The sequence below is a fragment of the Dermacentor andersoni genome, chromosome 2 (assembly GCF_023375885.2).
Source record: "Dermacentor andersoni chromosome 2, qqDerAnde1_hic_scaffold, whole genome shotgun sequence".
NCBI classification, from domain to species: domain Eukaryota; kingdom Metazoa; phylum Arthropoda; class Arachnida; order Ixodida; family Ixodidae; genus Dermacentor; species Dermacentor andersoni.
In genome coordinates this window covers 50,986,612-51,009,929 of record NC_092815.1, presented here as the reverse complement: position 1 = coordinate 51,009,929, position 23,318 = coordinate 50,986,612, and the positions used below count along the sequence as shown (strand labels likewise).

The 23,318-nt window shown below is 45.2% G+C and overlaps 1 protein-coding gene and 1 long non-coding RNA gene across 2 annotated transcripts in view; one reads left to right on the top strand and one right to left on the bottom strand.

Moving 5' to 3' along the window:
* Nucleotides 1–16,903, top strand: part of LOC129387714 (uncharacterized) — a 22,429-nt gene extending 5,526 nt beyond the window's left edge. Inside the window, exon 4 of the long non-coding RNA XR_008614896.2 lies at nt 16,037–16,903. This is a non-coding gene — a long non-coding RNA (uncharacterized lncRNA). The remainder of the gene's footprint in view (nt 1–16,036) is intronic.
* On the bottom strand, nt 5,534–23,318 carry LOC126542325 (survival motor neuron protein-like). The gene is made up of 8 exons (XM_055077168.2): nt 23,006–23,318; nt 22,813–22,884; nt 22,665–22,730; nt 20,675–20,875; nt 18,335–18,394; nt 13,654–13,716; nt 12,149–12,268; nt 5,534–5,683 (listed from the first exon to the last, which is right to left on the bottom strand). Exons 1-8 carry the CDS (start codon nt 23,039–23,041, stop codon nt 5,651–5,653), a joined length of 651 nt encoding a protein of 216 aa, XP_054933143.1. The 5' UTR covers nt 23,042–23,318; the 3' UTR covers nt 5,534–5,650.

Genomic DNA, 23,318 nt, shown 5'->3' with positions numbered 1-23,318 from the left:
TCCCCTCCTCTCTTCGCGCCCGCTGGCGCCCCTGTGGCTGCAGCGTCGCCTCACTCGGGGCGTGTTGCGCTGCTTCGCTATAACTATACCGATTCACTGGCGGCGAGCCGACCACCGCTTGCTCTGCCTCCTTGCCTCCCACTTCGCCTGTAGGGTCTAGCCTACTTTCTGGGCTTTTGCCACCGGCTTGATGTCCCGACCCATCATTTCCGCTGCCCGCGTCTCAAGCGCATCTAGCCGCCTTTCCAGTTCGGCACTCCTTTCCCTCTCGTCCCCAAGCTCGGCCACGGTCCTTACTAATTGCGCGGCCTGGACCGCTTCCACCTTGACCAAATCGTCGACTTTCGCCTGCAGTGCTACCCGCTTCTCCCGCTCCTCCCTCAGGTCTGCTTTAAGCTCTTCAAACTTGGCTGCCCAAGTTCGTTCCAGTTTTTGGACTGCTTCCCTGACACCTTTGCACAGTCTGCCCTCCGCGTCTGCTAAACTCTGGAAACTAGTCTCGTCGAGGAAGCACCAGCACAGGCACTCGTCGCACTGCACTTGCTCCCCGTCCCCCGCGGCCTTTCCTTTCTTTGGTTTCATTGCTAGGCCTACGTCCCTAGGCTCAACGAGCAAGTCCGCCAAATAACTCGAGCATAGCCGATCTCGGTCAAGGGACAAATGTTTCCTCGACCGCAGGGACCATATGTATATACCTTGCGCCCGGTCGCGAAATATGCAGTCATTGCCGGGGCACAACGCAACCCCTCTCCCTCCCTCCCATTCCACTGGCTTCTTGCATGACGAAAGACGGCACATTTGTTCTCCGCCTTCCTCCCTCGCGCGCGCCAGATTGAGCCGCGTTCGCAGGCTCCCTTCGCATACTTTCACTCGCGTTTTATCAGCGAGAAGAAACGTAGCTTCGAACAAGCATGCTGCACCATACTCCTCCGCGCACTGGTTTGTGCGGATTCCGTTTTGCCTAAGGTGTACTAGCATGCACTGCACTATATATAATTTTCTCCCAGCGGCAGCTTGGGAAGGTAGTGATTAGTGCAATTCTAAAGTGTTCCATTGGAGATTTCTGCGATGGTACAGGATGACGCAAGGTCGACGGGCTACCCATAGGGCTACCACTCAGCTGTATTCGGCTGCAAAAGTAACTATTGGAAGCAAGCGTGAAGTGCATCTTCAGCTGTGGCGACTTCGTAGACACCGCCACTGCGATAGCAGAGAAGCGTCCACTTTGTATTGCCAGCATAAACAGAAAGGACTTGACGCTATCGCATCAAGTCCTTTGTGGTTGAGGACCTTAACAGAGAGAGTGTAAGAGTGGGGTAGAAGATCAATACGATAATGATGAATAGCCAGGCAAGGGAACAAGAGTTCAGGATTGCCAATCAGCCCCTAGAGTCTGTGAAGGACTTTTGTTTACCTAGGTCAATTACTCACAGGGAACCCTGATCATGAGAAGGAAATTTACAGAATAATAAAAATGGGTTCGAGCGCTTACGGCAGACTTTGTCAGCTCTTGAGTGGAAGCTTACCATTATCACTGAAAAGGAAGGTGTACAATCTGTGCATTTTACCACTGCTGACGTATGGGGCAGAAACTTGGAGACTGAGAAAGAAGCTTGAGAACAAGTTAAGGACCGCGCAGAGAACGATGGAACAAAGGATGCTAGGCATCACCTTAAGAGACGGAAAGAGAGCAGTTTGGAACAGAGAGCAAATGGGTATAGCTGATATTCTGACATTAAGAGACAAAAATGGAGCTAGGCAAGTCATGTAATGCGTAAGTTAGATAATCGGTGGACCATTATGGCCAAGAGAAGGGAAATGGAGCCGAGGATGGCAGAAGACTAGGTGAGGTGATGAAATTAGGAAATTTGCAGGCGCTAGTTGGAATCGGTTGGCGCAGGACACGGGTAATTGGAGATCGCAGGGAGAGGCCTTCGTCCTGCAGTGGACATTAAATAGGCCGATGGTGATGGATGATGAACATAGAGGGCAATGCCTTGCTATTTAAGGTCTGAGGTGGCTGTTTAAGGACAAAAACGCACCAGACCAAATTTTTGCAACAGGATGAGGCTTGCATCTGCCGCCTGAGGTGGCTGCCTAAGGACAAAAACGCACCAGACCAAATTTTTGAAACAGGATGAGGCTTGTATCTGCCGCCTGAGGTGGCTGCCTAAGGACAAAAACGCACCAGACCAAATTTTTGAAACAGGATGAGGCTTGTATCTGCCGCAGCAAAAATCCAGAGACAACTCAGCACATCCTAATGGAATACGAAGGTATTCACCCAGTGAGACCCATAGACAACGTCCACCTTCCAGAAGCACTGGGATTTAAAACAGATGGAAGCATTAAATGGTCAGCAGTCGCGATAAACAAGGGCTCTTTCACAGTATTGCTGGAAACGAATGCAGGGGAGAGATTGATAGATCCAGAGTTGCTTAACTGGCATGGTTGGCAATATTGACATGTACAGTGCTCACGGAATGAAACGCGACAGCGAGTATTTAGTAGAACCCTGCATATGTGCAGAGAACTCGAGAGTACCATGTCATGTCGCTAGGAATCTGGCCACCAAAGGTGACTCGGACTCCGCTCTAAGTGTACGCACCGAAATTACGTCGATGTGACACGAACTGCAGCCGGTGGAAACGAAAGTATGGGCATTAGTTAGCCCTAAATTGACGCGTTTCATTCCGTGAGCACTGTACACATGCACCATACACTCTTAAGCTACTAATAAGATGTGGAGCTCAGCTGTTGCTGTAATTCCTCCGAGTCCACTTCTCACACAGTGTGGAATAACAAGTGAAACGAGCTGAATGATGCTTGGACACCATTACGTCTTTCGAGTAACTTGTCCCACGACGTGTCTAGAGCACACAGTAGTTTCGCAGTGACTGTGAAGGGGGAGTATTCCAAGAGGGTAAAAAATCCTGGATACTGCCTTTAGTAGTGTTTGTTTTGCATTTGCCTTGGTTGACGCTACTCGATTATTGACTTGAAAGAGAACTCAAAATGACCAAGGCTTGTATCCCACTGCATGCTTAGTACAGCAGTAATTTTACTACACCCTCTACTTTCTTTTGCTAAAGAAAACTTCTTGCAGTTTCTTGTTATTAGTTTTCCAGGTATGGAGGTTCATTCCAACACTATTCATAATTGCCTTTGTACTCTCATAAACGTCAAGGCTTTCCTTGAATGTGTCGAAGTCAATAAGCAAATAGTCACCATAAAATGACTTCTTCAGACTTATTGCTAGCTTCTTGTCTTCCTTGCTAACATTGTCTAGACGGTTATCATTAGTTGGTGTCAGCAGAAATAGGCTTGGCGTTAATCTACAAGTATATGGCACTATACCAAAAGGCACGCACGTTATGCGCCATTCAACAGCATGGCCATTCTCGCTCGATATACTAGCCATCAAACCAAAGGAAATCAAAGGTGTATCTGCCTGTTTTGTATTTCAATCTGCAGGAACACCTTTTCGATGTCCAAGTTCAGGGCAACTAAAAAAACATTGAAAATGGAGTAGAACTTGCAGAAGCTCTCGATTTAGATTTGCTCCTTTTTCTAGAATCTAAACAGTGGCTGAGCAAGGGCGATCCTGGTGCATGAGATAATGCACTGAACATGAACCTGAGTTCGGTGGTTAACGAGTATTCAATGACCTCCCAATGCAATACGTAATAAATTGAATGATCACCACAAACTTTTTCGGGCACAGCTTTCTGCATGACTATGCAACACATACTGCCATACGGCTGTATCATAGTCGCCCAAGTAGACCTTCATGTCGTGATGATCTATTCACCAAGTTCCGTTACTCCAAGAGCGTTAAAAATCCTGGATGCCTTCTTTATAGCAGAGCCTGCTTTGCATTTGTATTGGTTGTCACTACTTGATTACTGACTTCAAAGAGAACTCGAAATAACCATTTGTATCCCACTGCATGCTTAGTACAGCAGTAACTTCACCATCAACTCCATCTATCCACTTTTTTTTTTCGTTTAGAAAAACCTTTTGTAGTTCCTAATAGTTGTCCGCTTATGGAGGCTTACTCTAGCATAATTATTTTTGTCCTCTCATGAATGTCAAGACCTTTCTCAAATGTGTCGAAACCAATAAACAAGTAGTAGATGTAAAATTACTTCTTTAGACTCATCACTGGGCTTTTGTCTCCCTTGCTAACATTGTCTAGATAGTTGTCACTAGTTGCCATCAGCAGAAATAAATTTGACATTAATCATCAAGTATATAGCACTAGACCAAAAGGCACGGATGTCATGCTCCATTCAACAACATGGGTGTTCTCGCTTGATATACTGGCTATCAATACAAAGGAAATGAAAGCTGTATCTGCCTGTCTCTTGTACTTCAATCTGTTGGAATGCTTTTTTTATGTTTAAGTTCAGGGCAATTAGCAACCATCGAAAATGGATGGTTTCGATGGTTTTCGCCTGCACCATATTTTGGTAAGCTCCGGTGGGTGCAGAGATTGGGTGAGCCAAGATGGATGGCGGCTACATGTGCACTGTCCTCGCACACACATAGTGCTAGAGGTCACGCAATATCAAGTTTCGGAGATGCATTGAAGGGAGAGGCAGCAGAAGTGTTCAATCCCATCTGCACTCTTCATGACTGCAGTATTGTGACTGCGAGTTTTCTCAATCATTCAGCGAGATCTGTTCATTCTTGCCTGTGAGCGCACGACACCTTGCTTGCTAATTTAATTAGTAAGCGGTTTAATGCAATAAAACTACGAATATTACTTCATCGAGTTGTCTGACATTTACTTTGCTATTGCTTTCAATGCTTTGCGTTTTGAGCAGAACTGATACTTTCCCACCTACACTCTTAACATATCCTGCATATCTCGAGCACTTATCAGTTAACACTCCCGACAGCTTTAAACCTTCTGGAAAGTGGAAATCTTCTACAGTTCTGGCTGAGTGAATGTCTTGTCATTCCACTATATTGTGCCAAGTCGTCCCTGGCTTTCTTCTGCACCAGGCACATGCCTCACCCTACTCATTGTGTGAACCACTCATTCTTTTTGCCCTTAGACTTTATATGAAGGATCGAGGTAGCAACAAGAGAAAAATTCGCCTGGAGTGTTCATATAAGTGCGGTTGTAATAAAGCTTTGCATTTAAGTGTGGCTTTACAGCAATGCAAGTCATGCCACTGTGAAGCTGTACTAAAAGGCAAAGTTTGCGCATAGCACTCATCCCCACTTTACAGTTTTACTTAAATATCTCAAGTTATGGCAAATGCGACACAAAAAAAAAATACAGTAACTGTAGAAACTGTCAAAGCAGTGACCACAGCTGGCACAGGTGACTGTGACACTTACAGTGCAGAACCATTCAGTGTTGAAAATTGTCCCCAAACTATATTCTTGGGTCATAGAATTTTTGCACTGTTTTCAATATGAATTTGCACCATGTGCCTAACTGTCTGTCTTAATTATGTTGTGTGCACTACTAAATATATTATAACCACAGGCATTTAGATTAATGACAATGATTCACACAGAAAGTGCAATATGTTTTTATTATTTTATTTGTGCAGAAGTATAGCTCACTTACTGCCACACTTACAAAAGAAATCATGGCTGAACCACTAGAAATGGCTTCGTACTTGAAATCACATCATTTCTGCGTCTGCCTAGTTTGTTGCAGTGCCTGGAAAGAAAACAACACAAAGCAAACAAGGCTAGCAATTATCTTTGGTACAGAACTGCACAAATAAGACATTTAAAAAGCCTAATTTTTTTGTACAGCAATGAAAAGCTAATTGCTAAAACCATTTAATGTCACAGACCACTCTGAACACTGTAGAAAATAGTCTAATGAAGTTTTTCTTTCTGTGATAGCTGAAGGTGATTGTGGCCATGTATTCCAAAAATGCAAGTTCCACTTGCTTCTGACACAGATTCTCTTGAGACAAAGACATTCCTCTAGCGTTTTTACATCCATGGTGTTTTAAGATGCCAAAAGATTTTATTCAGCGCCTCTGAAGCCTTCCCTCTCCATAGAATACCCCTATTATGCTAACAGCTTAGTAGGAGTGCTTGTTTATAACTTGCTTAGTTTACATTCCATACTGCTGTGTTGCAGTAACCATAGTCTTTAGGTGCCTGCTTTCCATATCGTGGAAAAAACTAGGCAGCACACACTTGCTCACACCTTTGCCCTGTTATTTTACCCAGGCATGCACTCAATGTCACTTATAGTGACAGTCTCACACAGTAACGATCACTGTCAGTCATTCACAGGCACTTGCTTGCATTCACACTCATACCTATCTACATTCACAATTGCACAGCTGTGGAATGGCTGCAAATGAGAGCATACGAGAGTGGAATATGCTGACCTGTTCTGCATTTTTTCACTAGGTTCCGTGTGGTTCATTAGCTGGCCTGCAGTCTCCTGACCACGTACAAGTCACGCGAAGGATGGTGGGGATTTAGGAAGTCACACTGAAGTACCAGCCACATTACGAGTGAAGAATTATGCTTTCAGCTTTGTGCAGAGGAGTAATGTTCGGTGTTGAGTGTGTATGAGTTCCTGATCTAACTTGATCGGTTATGTGCTGCATAGCCATTCATTAGGAAAAACAGATATGAATAATGATACTACAGTATCCCGGCAGCATGCCAACTGAGCTAACACACGAGTGACAGGTTTCGGAAGGGTGGTTTCACGGCAGCAAGCACTATGCTGACACAGATAATAATAATAATAATAATAATAATAATCCTGTCATGCAGGGGGCATGATGTGGGCATCACGTTTCGCTTCAGTGACACCCCGTCACTGGTCGGCAATGCCGGTTGCCACCGAAGCGAAACGTGATGCCCACATCGCGCTGCCTGCAGCAGGGAACGGTGGTGTGTTTGGATTATCAAATACTAAAACCGTGCGGTACGCTACCAATGGCACTACACACGGTGCGCTGTAAAACAGATAGGTGAAGATGCTTATTGTAACAGGTTTCGCAGTGATAGCTGTGAATGGGGCTTGCGACGACTCGGGCACAGATTTGCTGGTACCAGAATAAGAAGCTGTGCGCACAATTGTTTTCAAGTGAGACGGGTGGCTATATACCGTTCTCGATCCCACGCACTTCTTTACTTTTTTTGTTCATGTAAGATCTAGCAGGCGGAAAATGCGTACGATCACAGTCTGCAGCAGGGAATGGCAGCACGTTTTGGTTATCGCCTATTAGAAACATGCATCACACTTCCGACACCACCACGTGCTGTGAAACAGATAGACGAAGATGCTTATCGCCATAGGATTAACAGTGACAGCTGTGAATGCCGTGTGCAACGACCATGGAGAAGGTTTGCAGGTACCAAAATGAGAAACTGAGTGCACGCTGGCATTTTCATGTGAGACGGGTGGCCAAATATTGGAGTGAAGCTGCCGTGGTTGGCAGCTACAGTCAAACCTTGATATATCGAAAAGTGCAGTGATTGCGAAATAGTTCAATATAGCCAGAATTCAATATATAAAATCACGTAAAAAATGCATCAAAAGCTTCTGCAAATCAATCAATGAACCAAGGGCGCGATCGGAGATAGTTGTTCGGAGCGCGTGTTCGGTTGCTCCGCGCGCATTTGGCCTAGGCCGCGCAGACTTCGTCGGCAGCGAGCGCGCTTTCGGTTACGATTAGCCTAGGCCAAATGCGCATGGCACAACCGAACGCACGCTCTGAACGATGATCCCCAATCGTACCCCAATCATGGCGCAGTAGATACTCACTTGAAGCTTCACGCAAAGTATTTATTTATTTGGCTGAAAGCACTGCAACAATGTAGCCTGCTTCTTATTGGCAGCCCTGTGCTTAAACAAGGAGCCCTCAACATAGTCTAAATGATCCACAAGCGATAGGCGGTGCCCTCTATTGTGCTGCAGTAGCAGCATAGAAGGGCCAAGGCAACTACAGCCTCAGTTGAAGTCGGGATCAACCTTGACAGAGTCTTCGTTTGGTCGCTACTTCTGCTGCAATCTCCACGTCCGTCAATTGAAGCATTTTGAAGCACAAAGGGGCGTCTGCCTAGGCATCTATGAGTGAGCCAAGTGAGTGCCCACCGTCGTGCGTATTTGTGGGTGCAAATTGCCAGTCTTCGCGAGGCGCGGCAGGTGCAGAGCGTGACACCGAGGAGTCAGTACAACAAATGCAATGCGCCGTCGACGTTGTCAAACTAGCCAAGCCGCCGCGTGTGTACACCGCTAAGTCCAAATGGTGCCCTCGGCGTGATCGATGTGTGCAGCAACAGTGTGTAGCAGTCGGGAACACCCATCGCGCCACCGCTATCTTCGAGGGTGTTGCGGGAAAGCTTGCCGCATGTCAACAGAGCACACATGGTCCGGGGTGGCGGAGTTCAATACCGTATTTACTCGATTCTAAGCACCCCCTTTTTTTCACGATCGCGATGCCCAAAGTGAGGGGGGGTGCTTAGATTCGAAAAATCTTGAATGACCCCCCCTTCCCTCTTTTTGCTGCGACATCACGACGAGACGGGCGCGAGAAATAAAATTTTATTTTGCAAACATCCAAAAGAAAAATCGGTGCAGACAGTGAACCCAACGCTTGTGTCGGATGCTCAGTTATTATCACTGCCACTCGAGTTCGTCGCACCGCTTAAACTGCCGCTCTCGGTGCCCCACAGCAGGCCGTCTTCCGTTCCGTCGAAGTGGTTTGTGATCGAGCACTTCTTAAATGATTTGCCCACAACGTCCACTTGAACCCGCTTCCAAGCATCCGAAATTAACTTTGCGATGGTTGATGGGGATGCTTTCTGCAGCTTTTGCCGTACAGCCGTACAGTCCGGTTGTACGGCGTACTCGTGCCGCAGACGCCGTGCCACCTCGGGACTCGGACTATCCGATGGCTCCGGCTCGATGACAGAGTGAGCAAGCGCGCTTGGCAGCCTTGGCTACGCGCTCCTCCTAACAAATAGGGGGGTGCTTAGATTCGCATGCAAACTTTTTTCAGAATTTTTTCGCGAGAATAGAGGGGGGTGCTTGGAATCGCGAAAATACGGTATATCCATTTTACGTTCGACCCCGTTCGAAATAAAAAATTTAAAAATGCATACCTTTTTCCAGGTGATATAGAAAGTGCTTGATATATGCAATAATTCGATATTTCGTGTTCGATATGTCGAGGTTTGACTGTATATACTGTTCTCGATCACACATGCTTCCCGCATTTTCTTGTTTACATGGGATCTAGCCGTTGGAAAACGTATCATACAATATTAGTTTGGCAATATTCTTAAAGTTGGGGCTGAGAAACTGTTTTCCGGTAACGTATGAACGAGTAAAAAATGAGTGCAACTCTATTGGGTCATTTTTGTTTTCTGGATTGCGAGTGTTGGTGCCGGAAAAAGCATCTACGCCAACCTTAATTCTAAACCAACCCCTAAAGACCAACCCCCTAAAGCCCGAAGAAAAAAAAAAAGGAAACCCCTCGAATGTAGGCCGAACAAAAAAAAGCGAGGACAGCATTCACAAAATTCAAACAGCATTTATTGAATCTGAATGTGCAGAGCTCATTCAACGTCGTCGTCGCTGTGTTCCTTGTCACTGTCACCTTCAAACAGTGCACTATCTTCGGTACCATCAAGCACATTAGATATGCTGCACTTTTTAAAGGCACGCACGATCAAAGTAGCTGGGATGTCGTCCCACGCTGCAGCTACCCAGTCCGCCAGCTGCGATAGCGATGCACGTTTGATGCGGCTTGTTGCCGTTAGCATGTGGTCTTCGTCAGTCAACCGGCTGGTTTACTGACAAAGACCACATGCTAACGGTCCGTGTAATATTTCTGCAGACGATCCTTGAAAGCTTTGTTGATGCAGACATCAAGTGGCTGCAACTGGCCCGTCATGCCGCCCGGTATGACAGCGAGGTCCGTGTTCGCTTGGGCGAGCGCAACCTTCACGTTGTCAGTCAAGTGCCCATGGTAAGAGTCGACGACAAGGAGCAAGTTCTTTGTCAAAAGGGCTCCTGGACGCCGTCGCCACACAATCTTAACCCACTCTACCACCATCGCACCCGTCATCCACCCTTTTTCATTTGCCCGCACAATGACATTTCTTGGGAAAGTTTCTCAAGCAGGCAGTGTCTTCCTTTTAAATATCATATAAGGAGGGAGTCTACGTCCATCAGCTGTGCAGCACAGCATCACAGTTGCGTGCTGCTTCTCGTAGCCCGCAGAGCACACCTTCACCTCCTTGGCACCCTTTCCATTCACGGTGTACGTCACTGGCATATCAAAATACACAGCCGTCTGGTCGGCGTTGCCGATTAGCCCAAGGTTGTAGCCTGCCGCTTCTCTCTTTTGCAGCACATAGCGCTGAAAGGCTATCAGCTTTTCTTCGAAATCGCTTGGCAGCTTCTGGGTGATTGAAGTGTGACGTCGGAGGCGGAAGCCAAAGCGCTTCATGAATTTCTGAAGCCAGCCCCGGCTGGCTTTGAAATCCTTTGGCGTTAGGCCTTGCTCCCTCGAAAGTTCCCTAGCTTTCGCTTGGAGCACTTCTGTTGTCGCTGGAAGGGCAGCTGCTCTCTGCATCCGAATAAAGTCGGCCAAAACTGTCTCCACTTCGTGGTGACGGCCTTTCTTTGGTCCGCTAAATGCCATGCTCGTTGTGGCGCATGCAAAAAGCTGCTGTCGTTGTCCCCTCCAACGACGGACTTTTTCTCGTCGGCGTCGAAGTCCCGCCTGGCTTGAAGGTTCGACAATGCCTCTGTGGCTATCACAACTTTTCGCTTGAAAGCGGCACTGTAGTGGCATCTCCTGCTTGGTGCCATCGCGATAACACCACGCCGCACACCGATGCGGCCGACACAACACAGGTCAAAATGGCGACCTTGCTTGAGTATGATCGGCTACTGGCACGGCTAGTAGCGGCTGTGATACCGACTTTTCTAGATGGGTGCTAGCTATGCACCATATTTAGCAGTTTCAATGAAAAACTTCCACGTTCTTTAATATCCTCGAATCTAAGCCAACCCTAGAGTTTGGAATATGATTATTTGAAAAAAACTATCGGCCTAGATTAGAATAAATATGGTACGTAATGGGAACATGCACTATCAACGAGGTTCTACTGTAGTAGAGAAATAGGGCCAACAAATAACGAGTCAAACATGAAATATGTATGTGCTTCTACCTGTATAAAATTAAATATAGAGGAAAGGTGTCTAAAAAGTAAATGGCCAATTTATTTCTCTTTATACATGAAAAGCTATTGGAAAGACTTTTCAACTGGGTAGCTTGTAAATTAGCATGGTGTGGAAGGTCACCACAGTTCTTGGTTCAATCACAATGCCCACATGAAGTGTTTGGTGGACGTATTTGTATGGGTCCCATTACGTGGAGGGCAAGTTCCAGTAATCGTAATAACTCTATGTATATTTGGCCATAACTGGATATTTGAAGAAACTGAATATCAAATTCCTATATCAAACATTCAAATCAGAAATCCAAGTATGCATTCGTGTACCAAATGCTGAATACAGTCGCAGGCTCTCTGGCTTGCTCGATTAGTCGGACTTTCCTGCGGCACTGTCAAGCTATCCAAGAGACCAGTGTATAATGTGGCAACCAAAATTTGGATGCCGCATGGTGTCAACTCAAGTTTCTAGGTGTGACCTGCATGTGAGAGGTCACAAAGATGGTCATGGGCAAAGTTTGTGCCATTCAGAATGTCACCCACACCCTCGCTTTTGTCGGCGAAACCATTTCTCGGCTTTCCAAGTGCAGTGTGGTCGCTATTAGTAGATATGCATCAACTTACAACATAAAAAGTTTAGTTACCAACACCTGACTGTTTGTTAACAGTCAGGTGTTGGTTATGGTTAACAGCCAATGCTGTGCTGGGTGGCGTGACTGTGACGAAAATTCGCTGCTGGCCAGGAGATGGCAAGCTGCCACGGAAACCTTGCTACTAATATGTTCATATACGAGTGGTTCACTGGTGATCTGGCCCGAGAACACATGTACACGTTTGATTGAAGGCTATACTAAAAGCGACCTCTTTTCACTGCAAAGATAATAGTGCAACAATCAAGGTTGTTCGGTTGTAGTTTGCATTCTCTCAACAAAAAAGGACAGATGAAACGTGACTGTACCTGATAGTAGCCAGTGTGGTAGCCACTCAAATACCAGGACATGAGCATTGAGGAAAGTGCACCGCTCTCAGCACTATTCTCCAAGAACAGTGATGGATGTGGTGGTAGGGGAGGTATGCCCTGAAAAAGAGGGGTGATGAGAGAGTTAACGAAGGACCACGGGAATATGCACTTTACAAGTTTTGCTCATGAGGCCTCAAAAATGGCGTCCACTGGAACCTTGGGGTGACAGGGCTGGCTGAGATGTGCAATAGGCTAATTGCACAGAAACCTAGGGGCCACAGTGCTGTTGTGCAGAGCCCTTCAAAGGGAACAATGTGCAAGACATCATAGTTTTCTGAAGGGGGAGAACTCATTTTCAATTTAAAGCAGTGCCAGGTATGTTAACTATTCAAGAATGTACCCACATTCATTGCAAAATAGCTTTTGCACTAGAAGACACGAATGAAGCTGCATGGCCTGCATCGTCTAGTGCAAAAACCATTTCACAATGCATAACCAACTCTCCCAAACCACGACTTTGAACCACATTCATGCTGTAAAATATCTAAAATTCACATTTATTGGCATGCCCGCAATGCCTTGTGAACAAAACGATTTAGTCCAGCAACAAGGCATTTGCATACTTCTATATTTTGGTGCATGATAGTTGGGACACCCTGTATATTATATACTGCTTTTTCTGAAAAAAAAAATAAAGTAGGCAGATACAAAAAAAAAACACTCATCAAGATCAGTTTATGTTAATCCCTAAGAATGCTAAACTTTTTTCAAATTTCGGAATGATAGCTTTGTGTCTCCATAGTCATTTGAACCTAAATAGCTGTAATTCTTTGAAAAAGCACTCATTAAATTAAATTTGGCACACAGCCCAATTTCTTGCTCTACACATGCTCTCCGATATTCATTAGAATTGAGCAGGTGGCTCTAAAGTTAGCTTTCTTGGGTAGTGGCCCAAGTAATTCACTGTCCTGAAACTATGACTAGCCATCCTTTTCAGCTTTAAAAGGGCTCGCTTAAGTGTTTATGTGCATATGCATATTATGAATTGCTGTGTTGCACTATTTTGGGTTTCTAAATCTGTATTGAAGATTAGCATCACATGGTGCTGAGCTACTTTAATATTAGGCACAACAATGGACCAATGCAACAGCGCGACTACTTCTACCTAGTATTTGATGCACCCACAAGATATGTCAGTGTAAGAAAATGCTGGGCTGATTTGGAATGTTCACAATGGAACCCAGTTCCGAAAAATGTGACGATGTACAGATACCAGAATACTACTTCCTACTTCAACATTGTTTCTCAGCACTTCTTTCCATGCCGTAAGAACATCCCACACAAGAGGGGGAAAAAACAACCAAGGAACAGACGTTTTGTGTGTGCAGTGATACAAAGCATTTTCGAACAAGGAGAATTGGTGTGTCCTATCTTTTTCTTGCCCTCTTGTCTAGTACACTTCAAAACCAACATGCAGAAAAAAAATAGTTCTAAATACCTACATGAGCTGAGCTTGAAAGCGGTGCTCCCAAGCTAGCAGCACCCCACGGAGGTTCGTTGGGAAGCTGAAAGACCAGGATCATTCACATGAGCCTAGTTTGCAGGTAATTACAGAAACAGAGGCTGTACCGATTCAGACCCCTGAAAGGATAGTCTACCAGCTACACCCTAGAGTAGCTGAAAGAATGGAAGCTGTTGGGCCAGTTCAATTAGGACAAGATATGCAAGCACACTGAGAAGTGCTTGCCTGCCAATGTCATGTCTCAAGTAAGACCTTTCTTCAGCTAAGAATTGTAGAAATGGTCACCTTGCAGTGAGACCATGAAACAATCTACAACTACATAAAGTGCACTATTACAATATAATTTGCAAATATTTATTGTTCACATGCAAGCAAAACAATTCTGGAATCTTATTTGATGCCTCTAGCTCCTACACACCTGTAGTAGATTTTATGATGCTGCACCCAGCTGTAGAATGCAGAAGTTGCAGAAGTGTAGTGTCTGAGAGTGCAGTCTACTGTCCTAGGCTGTCAAACACGTCACTATTGATGAGACACCCATCATCTCAACGGAACCTTAATGGCTTATCTGTGTAGTAAGGCTTATCGGCCAACCAGAGCACATTCTGTGGTGGCCATCTTGGTAAGGATCAGAACGAGGGTACAGCACCAGGCCGCTGGAACTAACGTGTGCAGCACTATACAGTCCACTTTGAGTTTGCTGTAGTCACAATACAAATACACCTCACATGCTATGAAGTATCAGAAACGTGGTAGCACTATGTCAACAAATGCCCTAACAATCAAAACACTTGTCAATGCATGGCTTCTTGATGGTATGCGGAATATTGTGGATGGAGAGATAAAACCAAGCACTAATGAGCTGTATCACGGCGTTCATGTTGTCCACTTCTTTTCTCTTGTGTCTGTCTGCATGCCTTACCCCCTTTTTTGCATTGTGTATCCCACTATGAGGCATTATAACACACATTAAAACAAGCATATTAATTTTTTTATGGCAAAGTGACACTGGTCAGAGCTGGACCGGCACTGGCAACAGTGGACAAATTACTGCCATATATATCATTAACAAGCGACAGGACAAGGTGGGTCACTGGGATATAAAACTTTGTAAAGTATTACTGCAGTAGCCGACTATGTCGGCGATCTTCATTTAAACTGCAGTCGAGTCTACGTGTAATTAGACACTCGCATGGGATTCATTTCCTACTGATTGGAGCTGACACACTCACAGTCAGTGGTGGCAGTCTACACTGGTGATATTAACAAGCCATGCCTTTTTGAGAGACCACAGCTCTTGTGCCTTTTGCAAAGTTTACAAGAACTGACATTCGGGTGAGTTTGTATGCATGCACGACTGCCTTAACCGCACAAGAAAGATGACCACAAAGACAAAGAGACAAAGTTTCACAGAGTTGTTTATAACGGTAAGCATCCCTAATGTAGCTTCACACCTGATGAGTAACTTGACATAGAATCTCCCTTGACTAGGAACAACCCTGCGTAAACTCAGAGCACCTGAGAGTCAGAGACTGTGCGCTACATATCATCATCATCAGCATCGGCCTATTCTTTACATACACTGCAGGACGAAGACCTCTCCCAATGATCCCCAATTACACCTGTCTTGTGCTAGCTAATTCCAACTCGCACCTGCAAATTTCCTAATTTCATCACCCCACCTGATTTTCTCTCGTCCTCGATTGCGCTTCCCTTTCCTTGGCACTTATTCTGTAACCCTAACGGTCCACCACTCAGACAACACTTGACGTCCTCAAATGGTACAAACGTCCTCACAGTTTTTATGACGTCCTCAGGACGACATCCACGGGTTCAGCCTGAAAACGTCTTTTGCAGGACTTATTAAGGATGTCTGATTGTCCACGGAACGTCCACTACAGGACATACTGAGGACATTTAGTTTTATGTTAGAAGAAACCCTAAAATCAAAATTATTACGTAATTATGACCACGTAACTTACAGAAGTCGCAGTTTCACGAGTAGCGAAGTACCTTTCCTCTACATTGTTTCAGATGATGAATGAAAAATTTGGTGTTATACTTCATGTGACATTGTTACTATGCCATGGAGCTTGATTTAGATTTTTCTTTTTTTTCATTGAGTTAAACGTTGATCAACTGCTCTTGATACCTCACCACTGTTTTTGATTGAACCATTTTTTTTAAATTTTGCGCCATTTTGAGTACCCGCGGGCGATAGCATTTGTGGTTGGCAATGAAAGAGTGAACCAGTAAGATATCCCACGATGTCAGCGACCAAGCCACCCTATTTTATTTTTTTGCTGGCACCATCGTGACTGGTACCGTCGTGGCTGGCACATTGGCACTTTCAATTTGAAAAGTCAAGCCAAGCCAGTCCAAGCGAAGTGCAGCATTGAAGAAAAACATGGCAGCGGACAGCGGGTAAGTCCCTTTCATATTTTTCAGGGTGGCAGAAAGTGAATCGTAGATTTGTATGGGGAAGAAATAGACTCATAAGCGCATGTTTTTAATTAGCTAACACCGCAGACAGTGCCTTCATCGATTACAAAGTGAATCGGACAGCTTCGCACGACTTTGCCATGGAGCTCTTTATGTCGGATGGAACGGGTGCTGGAACTCACGGTGTCGCGTCGCTAAAGTGGACAGTTTCAATGTGATGATTTCAGCATTTCTGACTATCGCTTATTCATGGTTCAATGCTGCTGTAACGTCACTCTCAACCTCTCCACGCTGTTTTTACGAACAAGAACATTGTTGCGGACATCCAAGCAATCCGACGTTTTAGCACTGGCCGGCGGCAAATATCGTGCTGTGTCGGCCTCTAAGCTAGATGCAGTTATACTTAATGTTTTTCTAAATCATGTCACGGCTAAGATGGTGAAAAGTATTCGTTATGCAAAAAAAAAAAAAACTGGATTGATTTTGCCATAAAGAGCAACATTCAGTAACCAGTAGTCAATTGCTTTGGTGCTTCAGTGCTTCTATGTATGTGGCATAAACTCTTTCATTTGTCATTTCTCTGTATTTGGATCTAAGTTGTTTTTGACAGTGTGCTGTTTATTATTTCTACCAGTGACTCCTGTGGGCTCTCATGCTTCAGTGTTTTTGGATAAAGACATTTCAAGCGGAGAATTCCCCTGGCTTTGTCACTGTTCTTTCAACCTTTTCTGTCAGTGTGACATGCGCCGTTATTAAGTAAAATTAACAAAGTGGTTTTGTGTGCGTCACTATGGGTTTACTTTTTCATTTTGTGTGGCCCTCTGCAACAGGGCTCAAAAGTATGCTCTGTCAAGCAGAAAGTGCATGCTGTAGTTTTAAGCATAAATTTCTCACTTAGCAGATAGAAAACAGCTTACTTTAGTTATAAAATCATGGATTTTTACTGGTCGCAGCAAATGCCTAGATGTTTAAAATGTCCTCAACACGTAGTGAAAAGATCCTCGAATGCTTTTTTGAGGACGTCCTGAGGATGTGCTGAGGCCGGACAACAGGACTTGATAGGGATGTGTTGAGGCTCATGTGGGGACGTCCAAACGTACTCAATTGAATGTCCTGAGGATGTCCTGCGGATGTCATTGCGTTGCGTGGGCAGTTACCTTCCCTACGCATTACATGGCCTGCGCAACTCCATTATTTTTCCTTTTATGTTGACTAGAATATCGGTTAACCCCATTTGCTCTCTGATTCACTCCATTCTCTACCTGCCTCTTAAAATGTTACATATAACATTTTTTGTTCCATCAAATTTTCGTTCCACACTCTCCATCACACAGCACACACTTTAGCGAAAAGAATATGAAGCAAAACCCAGAATCATTAATCACATGCCTGCAGAGGAAATTGTTGCTCCTCAGTGCACAAAAGGTGCATTTGCTCTAACAAAGTTGCAAGACAGCATAGGTTTGTCTTATTCAAAACACGATACCATTGCAAACATATAAATAAGGTATAATTTCACTCTGTAATAATTACAAATGCTTGCTAGGCTGCTGTGTGTGAGCTACAGAGCTGCAGAGGCAAAACTTGGTAGTGTTGCATCTCAAAATGGCATTGGGCATACTTTGGTGCTTCTCATGAGGTTACCCCTTCACCAGCGCCCGCCTAGACAGCGAACACCAAACAAAGAAGCTCCATTGGAGGCGACAACAAACGCCACATTCTGTGGAAGCAGTAACAGCTGTCAAGACCCATGTTTCCAAATTGCCTTGTCATTGCATCGTAGGCAGGTTCAAAGGTTGAACAACAGAGATGGAACACAGCAATGTGGTGACACTATGGGCAGAGTGCAGTGTGTTAACAGTGCAACCCCTCTGATTGGCCAGAACAAGGTAATCAAATTGCCTTGTGTAGAGAACTAGGGGAAAAGAATTGCCTTAAAGAACCTCTCAGATGAATGAGAGCTCGGACTAGAATCCGACTACTTGCATTAATATGTAAATAAACCTCTTGTTTCACTTCTACTCCCGTACATACTAATCCCTATGCCTGGAGGTTTCCTGGCCTGAACGCTGCCCTGAGTCACAACAGTAGTTCTTGGACGAAGCATTCTCTATCACACTTGAGGAACCACCTTTATGCGCTGTCATTACCTCTCATATTTTGTGGCCTCCTCCAAACTTTCACTGCTACAAGATGATTTTACAAGACAGTGTACTTACATTAGGAATGCCTGCGCAATGCTGAAATGAGCCAGACTTCACATTGCTCGTGTGGACACTCTGAAATATGACACAAGTGCTGTTAAGGTAATGCGAAATTGCATATTAATTTGGTTACTACTTAAACATGACAAAAGATATATTCTTTTCTGCCACTGTTTGACTCCACACCACCAGCTTTGTAAAATGTTAATTTCATTTCTTACTGTATAACAGTAGTGTAGCCAGGGGGTAGCACAGCGGGAACGTGCCCCTCCCGAAATTTCAGTGTTAATATTGACATGTGTACTTGTTTAGTTGGTGACTGTGTTTCACCATTGAAGAAATGTTATCGCTCAGTGCAGGATGTGCCTGCATGTGTCGGAAGTTTCTCGAATGTTATCGAGGGTTCTATCTGCTGTCTGTTGTCACTGAACCTTGTGTCATCTGATTGCTTGTATGCACAATGCGAATTGCATAGAACTTTCTGGAAGACACGCAGGTAGCAGTGCTCATTCTGGAACCTTCAATGACTCATGTATAAACGCCGACGTGCTTGCCCTGCAGATCAGATTTCGATGATCGCCAACTGTGTTCACCGCTATTGCTGTGCTTTGAGTGCAACTTGTTTTTATGGGCACAAGTTCGCCAAATAAAAAGTTAGTTTTGTCATTCACAATTTTACCGCTGTATTATTCACTGTCACTACCACGTGACATCTAGTGGAGGTGCTAGTGCGTTCATGTACTGAACGTCCCAGTAAAGCCGTGAGCCAAGCCCGAGCAATGAAGACAACACCAACGTTGCCTAGGACCAGCGAGCTAGCCGCAGGCTGCAAGGACTGCCCCCGGAGCACGAATTTTTGCCTGAGAAGACCAGGAAGTGCACGGCCACATCAGCAGCTATAATGACAGCCCCAGTGTCGGCAACACCAATCGTGCTGCAGCAGCCCAGGGAGCCACAAACGTTCCGCGGTTCAACATTTGAGGACCCGGAAAGCTGGCTGGAGACGTATGAGGGTGGCTAGGTTTAACAACTGGAACAACGATGACAAGCTGCGCCATGTCTTTTTCGCATTGTAAGACGCCGCCAGGACGTGGTCTGAGAATCGAGAAGCCACTTTAACGATGTGGGACCTGTTAAGAAGCGGCTTCCTGCAGGCATTCACAAGCGTGGTGCGCAAAGAGTGAGCCAAAGCTCTACTAGAAACCTGGGTGCAGCTGCCCAATGAGACCATCACAATATTCATGGAGGAGATGGCCCATCTTTTCCTCCACGCCGACCCAGAAATGTCGAAAGATAAAACAGTTTACTTCCTGATGTGGGGCCTCAAGCAAGAACAAGAAGACTGTAGCTGAGTTTTTTACAGAGGCATTGAAAATTGAGAAAACTCTGGAAATGCGCACCAGGCAATATAACCACCAAGAGCTCACGCCGCAGTGCGCCATCCAAGCACTGGGTTCCGACGACTTCCAAGAGATCATTAGGGCCATTGTGCACAAAGAACTCCGCAAGATCTTGCCTTCGTCGCAACCTCAGGTGGCCTCGGTCACTGACATGGTCAAGGAGGAACTGCAGCAATCACTAGGAGCTCCTCAGATACAGCTCCAATTGCCGCAACCCCAGCCAGAAGTGATGACATATGCCACCATTGCCCGCCGCCATGGCCCACCTCCGCGCCCGTGCCAGGGCCCCGCAGCACTACAATTCCATAGTCCACTACCGCCGCTGCCAGCCCGCCTGGCAATCGCCTAGCACAGCGTTCCAAGGAAGAATGAGATTTGGCATGCGCCTGACCATCGTCCGCTATGCTATCACTGCGGAGAAGCGGGCCACGTCTACCGCCGGTGCCAAACCGTGAAATGGGACTACTACGAGGGTTCGCTGTCAATAGTCCGCGCCCGCGGCAAGGCGAAACATGGTCACCCAATAAACAAGTACCCGTGTCAATATGGAGCCGGCACAGATACCTTCCCCCTCTTCATCGTCCCTGTCTCCGGTCAAATGTGTGCCCCCCTCGCCCTTGAAAAAATTTTCTGGCTATGCCACTATTAATGTATTCTACTGATTTGGTCTCAAACTACATCAATTCAGCACTGCAGGGAACTGCGTTTTTGACTAAATAACTTGCAGCCATTTCACTTCTGCAATGCACAGAAACCAAACTATGAGCTCTTCTCTGTGCAGGTCCAATAGTATTGACTAATCTTGGGTACAGTACTTTAAAAATTTGCCACTTACTCCCACAGCAATCAGTAGTTCATGAATTCCTCTGCAACATTCAGTTCTCCTTGATAGTATCATACAAAAAAATTATGTAACGTTCCAAATTAACCAGCACGTCATCTTGGGTACACTTACGCTCCCTGCTCGAGCTTGCTGAGCTTGTCGTGCCTTCTTGCCCTCTGATGGATGGAGGTCTGACAAAAGGACACGCTCCTCATTGCCGTACCCAATGTAGTGAACAATGCAGTGCTTCCCTCTAATGCACTTGATCTTGGCCTCATATGGAAGTTTGTCTCCAGAGTAGACTGCAATGCAGTAGTCACCCTGCTTCCATCCCTGCAGTACACAACAAGAAGAATGGCTTGCCAATTGGCATAAAGGTCACCAAACGCCACTTCAGAGATAATAAAATTTGCGAAAGAGAAAATATGAGAAAGGGATTACATCTTGCAAGGAAAACACTTGATGAGGATGTGTACGAGAGGTTAAAATTGTAATGTGTGCATGAAAAGTGATGAGAATGCACCTAGAACAGCTGTACACAAGGGCCCATATTCTCAACTTTTTGGGGGAAATTTCTCATGCACAGATACTCTCACTTTTGCATGACACAGTGTTTTGTACAATGCCTCAATGGAGTCAACCAGAATCCAATAAAAGTGGTATTGCCAAAGGTGACTGGCCCAGAATACTGCTCCAGGTGTTTACAAATCCCCTTTGTTCCTTTAGTTTTCTTGTGAAAGTACACACTGTCAGGTGCACCTGCCTGTCTTGGTAGTACTGTTGGAAATCATCCTGCATGAGTGTGTGCTTAAGACGTTTAATGGATCACTGGGTGTCGTGGATAGTGCAACAATCACGGCTGGTCATTCATGTCAACTTTGAGAAAAGAAAAAGGTAAGCAAAACTGAAACTGGGCAAGTATGAGAGTAGTGGAACTGTGGGAATGCCCTTTTGCATCAATGATTTCATGAATGAGGGCACTGTGACACAGAGCACCACCATGGTACTTAAAAGTTAGGCTGCACGCAACAAAAAAAGTTCCACGTAAGACAATGCCCTCCTTGCAGGTGATAATGAAATGCTGCATAGGTTAACAATACTGCAACGGCAAAAACTGTCAGTGGGACAATTATCTCACATGAACTTGCACTCTGGCCCTTTGGAAAAAAAGTTAAGCATTGCAATTTCTTCTTTTGATGTGGGAAATAAATATGCCCAGTGTTCGCACATGCCTGCCACACTGGATTGCTAGCGATGTGCTCTATTGCCCTGCCACGGAAGCTGGTGAACCAGCTAGCGTTCAGCTTTGTTCTACTTGTGTGTGCAAGGAGTGCACTGCTGCAATTGAATGCCGAGGAAGATGCGTGCACTGTACATGAACTTCAATTTGAGGCTACCATCATAGGACTAATGAGAAAAAATGTGCCGGAAAACACTCGGGAGCAAATCAAGTGTAAGTAGAAAGTTGTGCCCAAGGAGGGTGGATATATCCATTGATTCACGAAATAAAAGTTGAGGGGTAATACTGCTGTTTGACAGATGGGTGACTTTTAACCACTTAAGAGTGTTTTAATATGGTGTGTGATGAAGGATACTCCTGTCTAAACAATTCTATAGGATACGAATAAATTCGCCTCAGGGAAGATTCTTTTCTCCAAGCTGTGGCAGCACTGTGATGCCAGAAAACTTACTGTAGCACATGTAGGGCACACAAGTTTGCCAGGCAAAACAAAAGTATATTGTACCACAGTTAAATATGGGCACACGTTCTTGATGTATTCAAATATAAGAAACGCTAAGTATGCGTTCGGCTCATGTATGTAGCTTTCTCTTGCATTCCGAAGCTCAATTAATTTATCAAACTACATTTTAATTGTGCAGAAAAGTAGGTTGTTGAAGCAGTGGAAGTAGACATAAGCAATGATCTTTAAGAAAAGTGTGCAAGGCCGCACCACTTTGTATATAAAATGACTTGTAGTAAACGTGCTCACCTCATCATCAGCAAGACCAATGACACCCATCTTAGCGACTGAAAGTTGCGTTTGCCAAAAACAAGCGTAAAAAAACCCGAGATCGCGCCACATGCCCAGTAAAGTGTGACATGTTCCTTGTGCTAACTTACAGTCGATGGTTCCTGTCCTGCTGATGAGTTTTCCGACGAAGTAAGGTTTCTTTTCTCAATTTCTTTCTGAAAAAAAAAAAAAATCGTGACAAGAATCGCAGAGACCTTCCGAACAGAACTAGCCTGCGTCGCAATGTCGCACACTTGCCTTTATTTTCTCGTAAGCCCGGTCGTAAGCTGCAATCAAGTCGCTGTCGTCCCACATGTCCTCGTCGATGGTCTTCAGGTGCAACAGGTTTTCAAGAAAACAACACCCAAGCAGAAAATTGGCTCTATTCTACACTTCACCCGCCATCAAAGCAGCTGAGGTAATAAAGAAACCAAAGCTGACGCTTCTGTACCTCGGTTCGTCTCCACAACACGGATCCTTTTGCCATCGTTGCAGCTCACTTCAGGATGGTATACCACAAAATTTGATTAGAGACTCTCGCTACGTATTTTACGCCGGGTGTGCTGTGGTTCCAACGCATATGAACGCGCGTGCATAAACCATTGGCGTAAACACGTCGTGGTAAACACAGCCAACAGCAAGAGAGTATATACACGGCATAGATCAATGCAAGAGGCAAGGGTCTCTCAATGCAATGCAATGCTCAACGCAATGCCTGAGGCATTGCTCAATGAAAGGACGCGTTGCTCAATGGTTTCTCTATG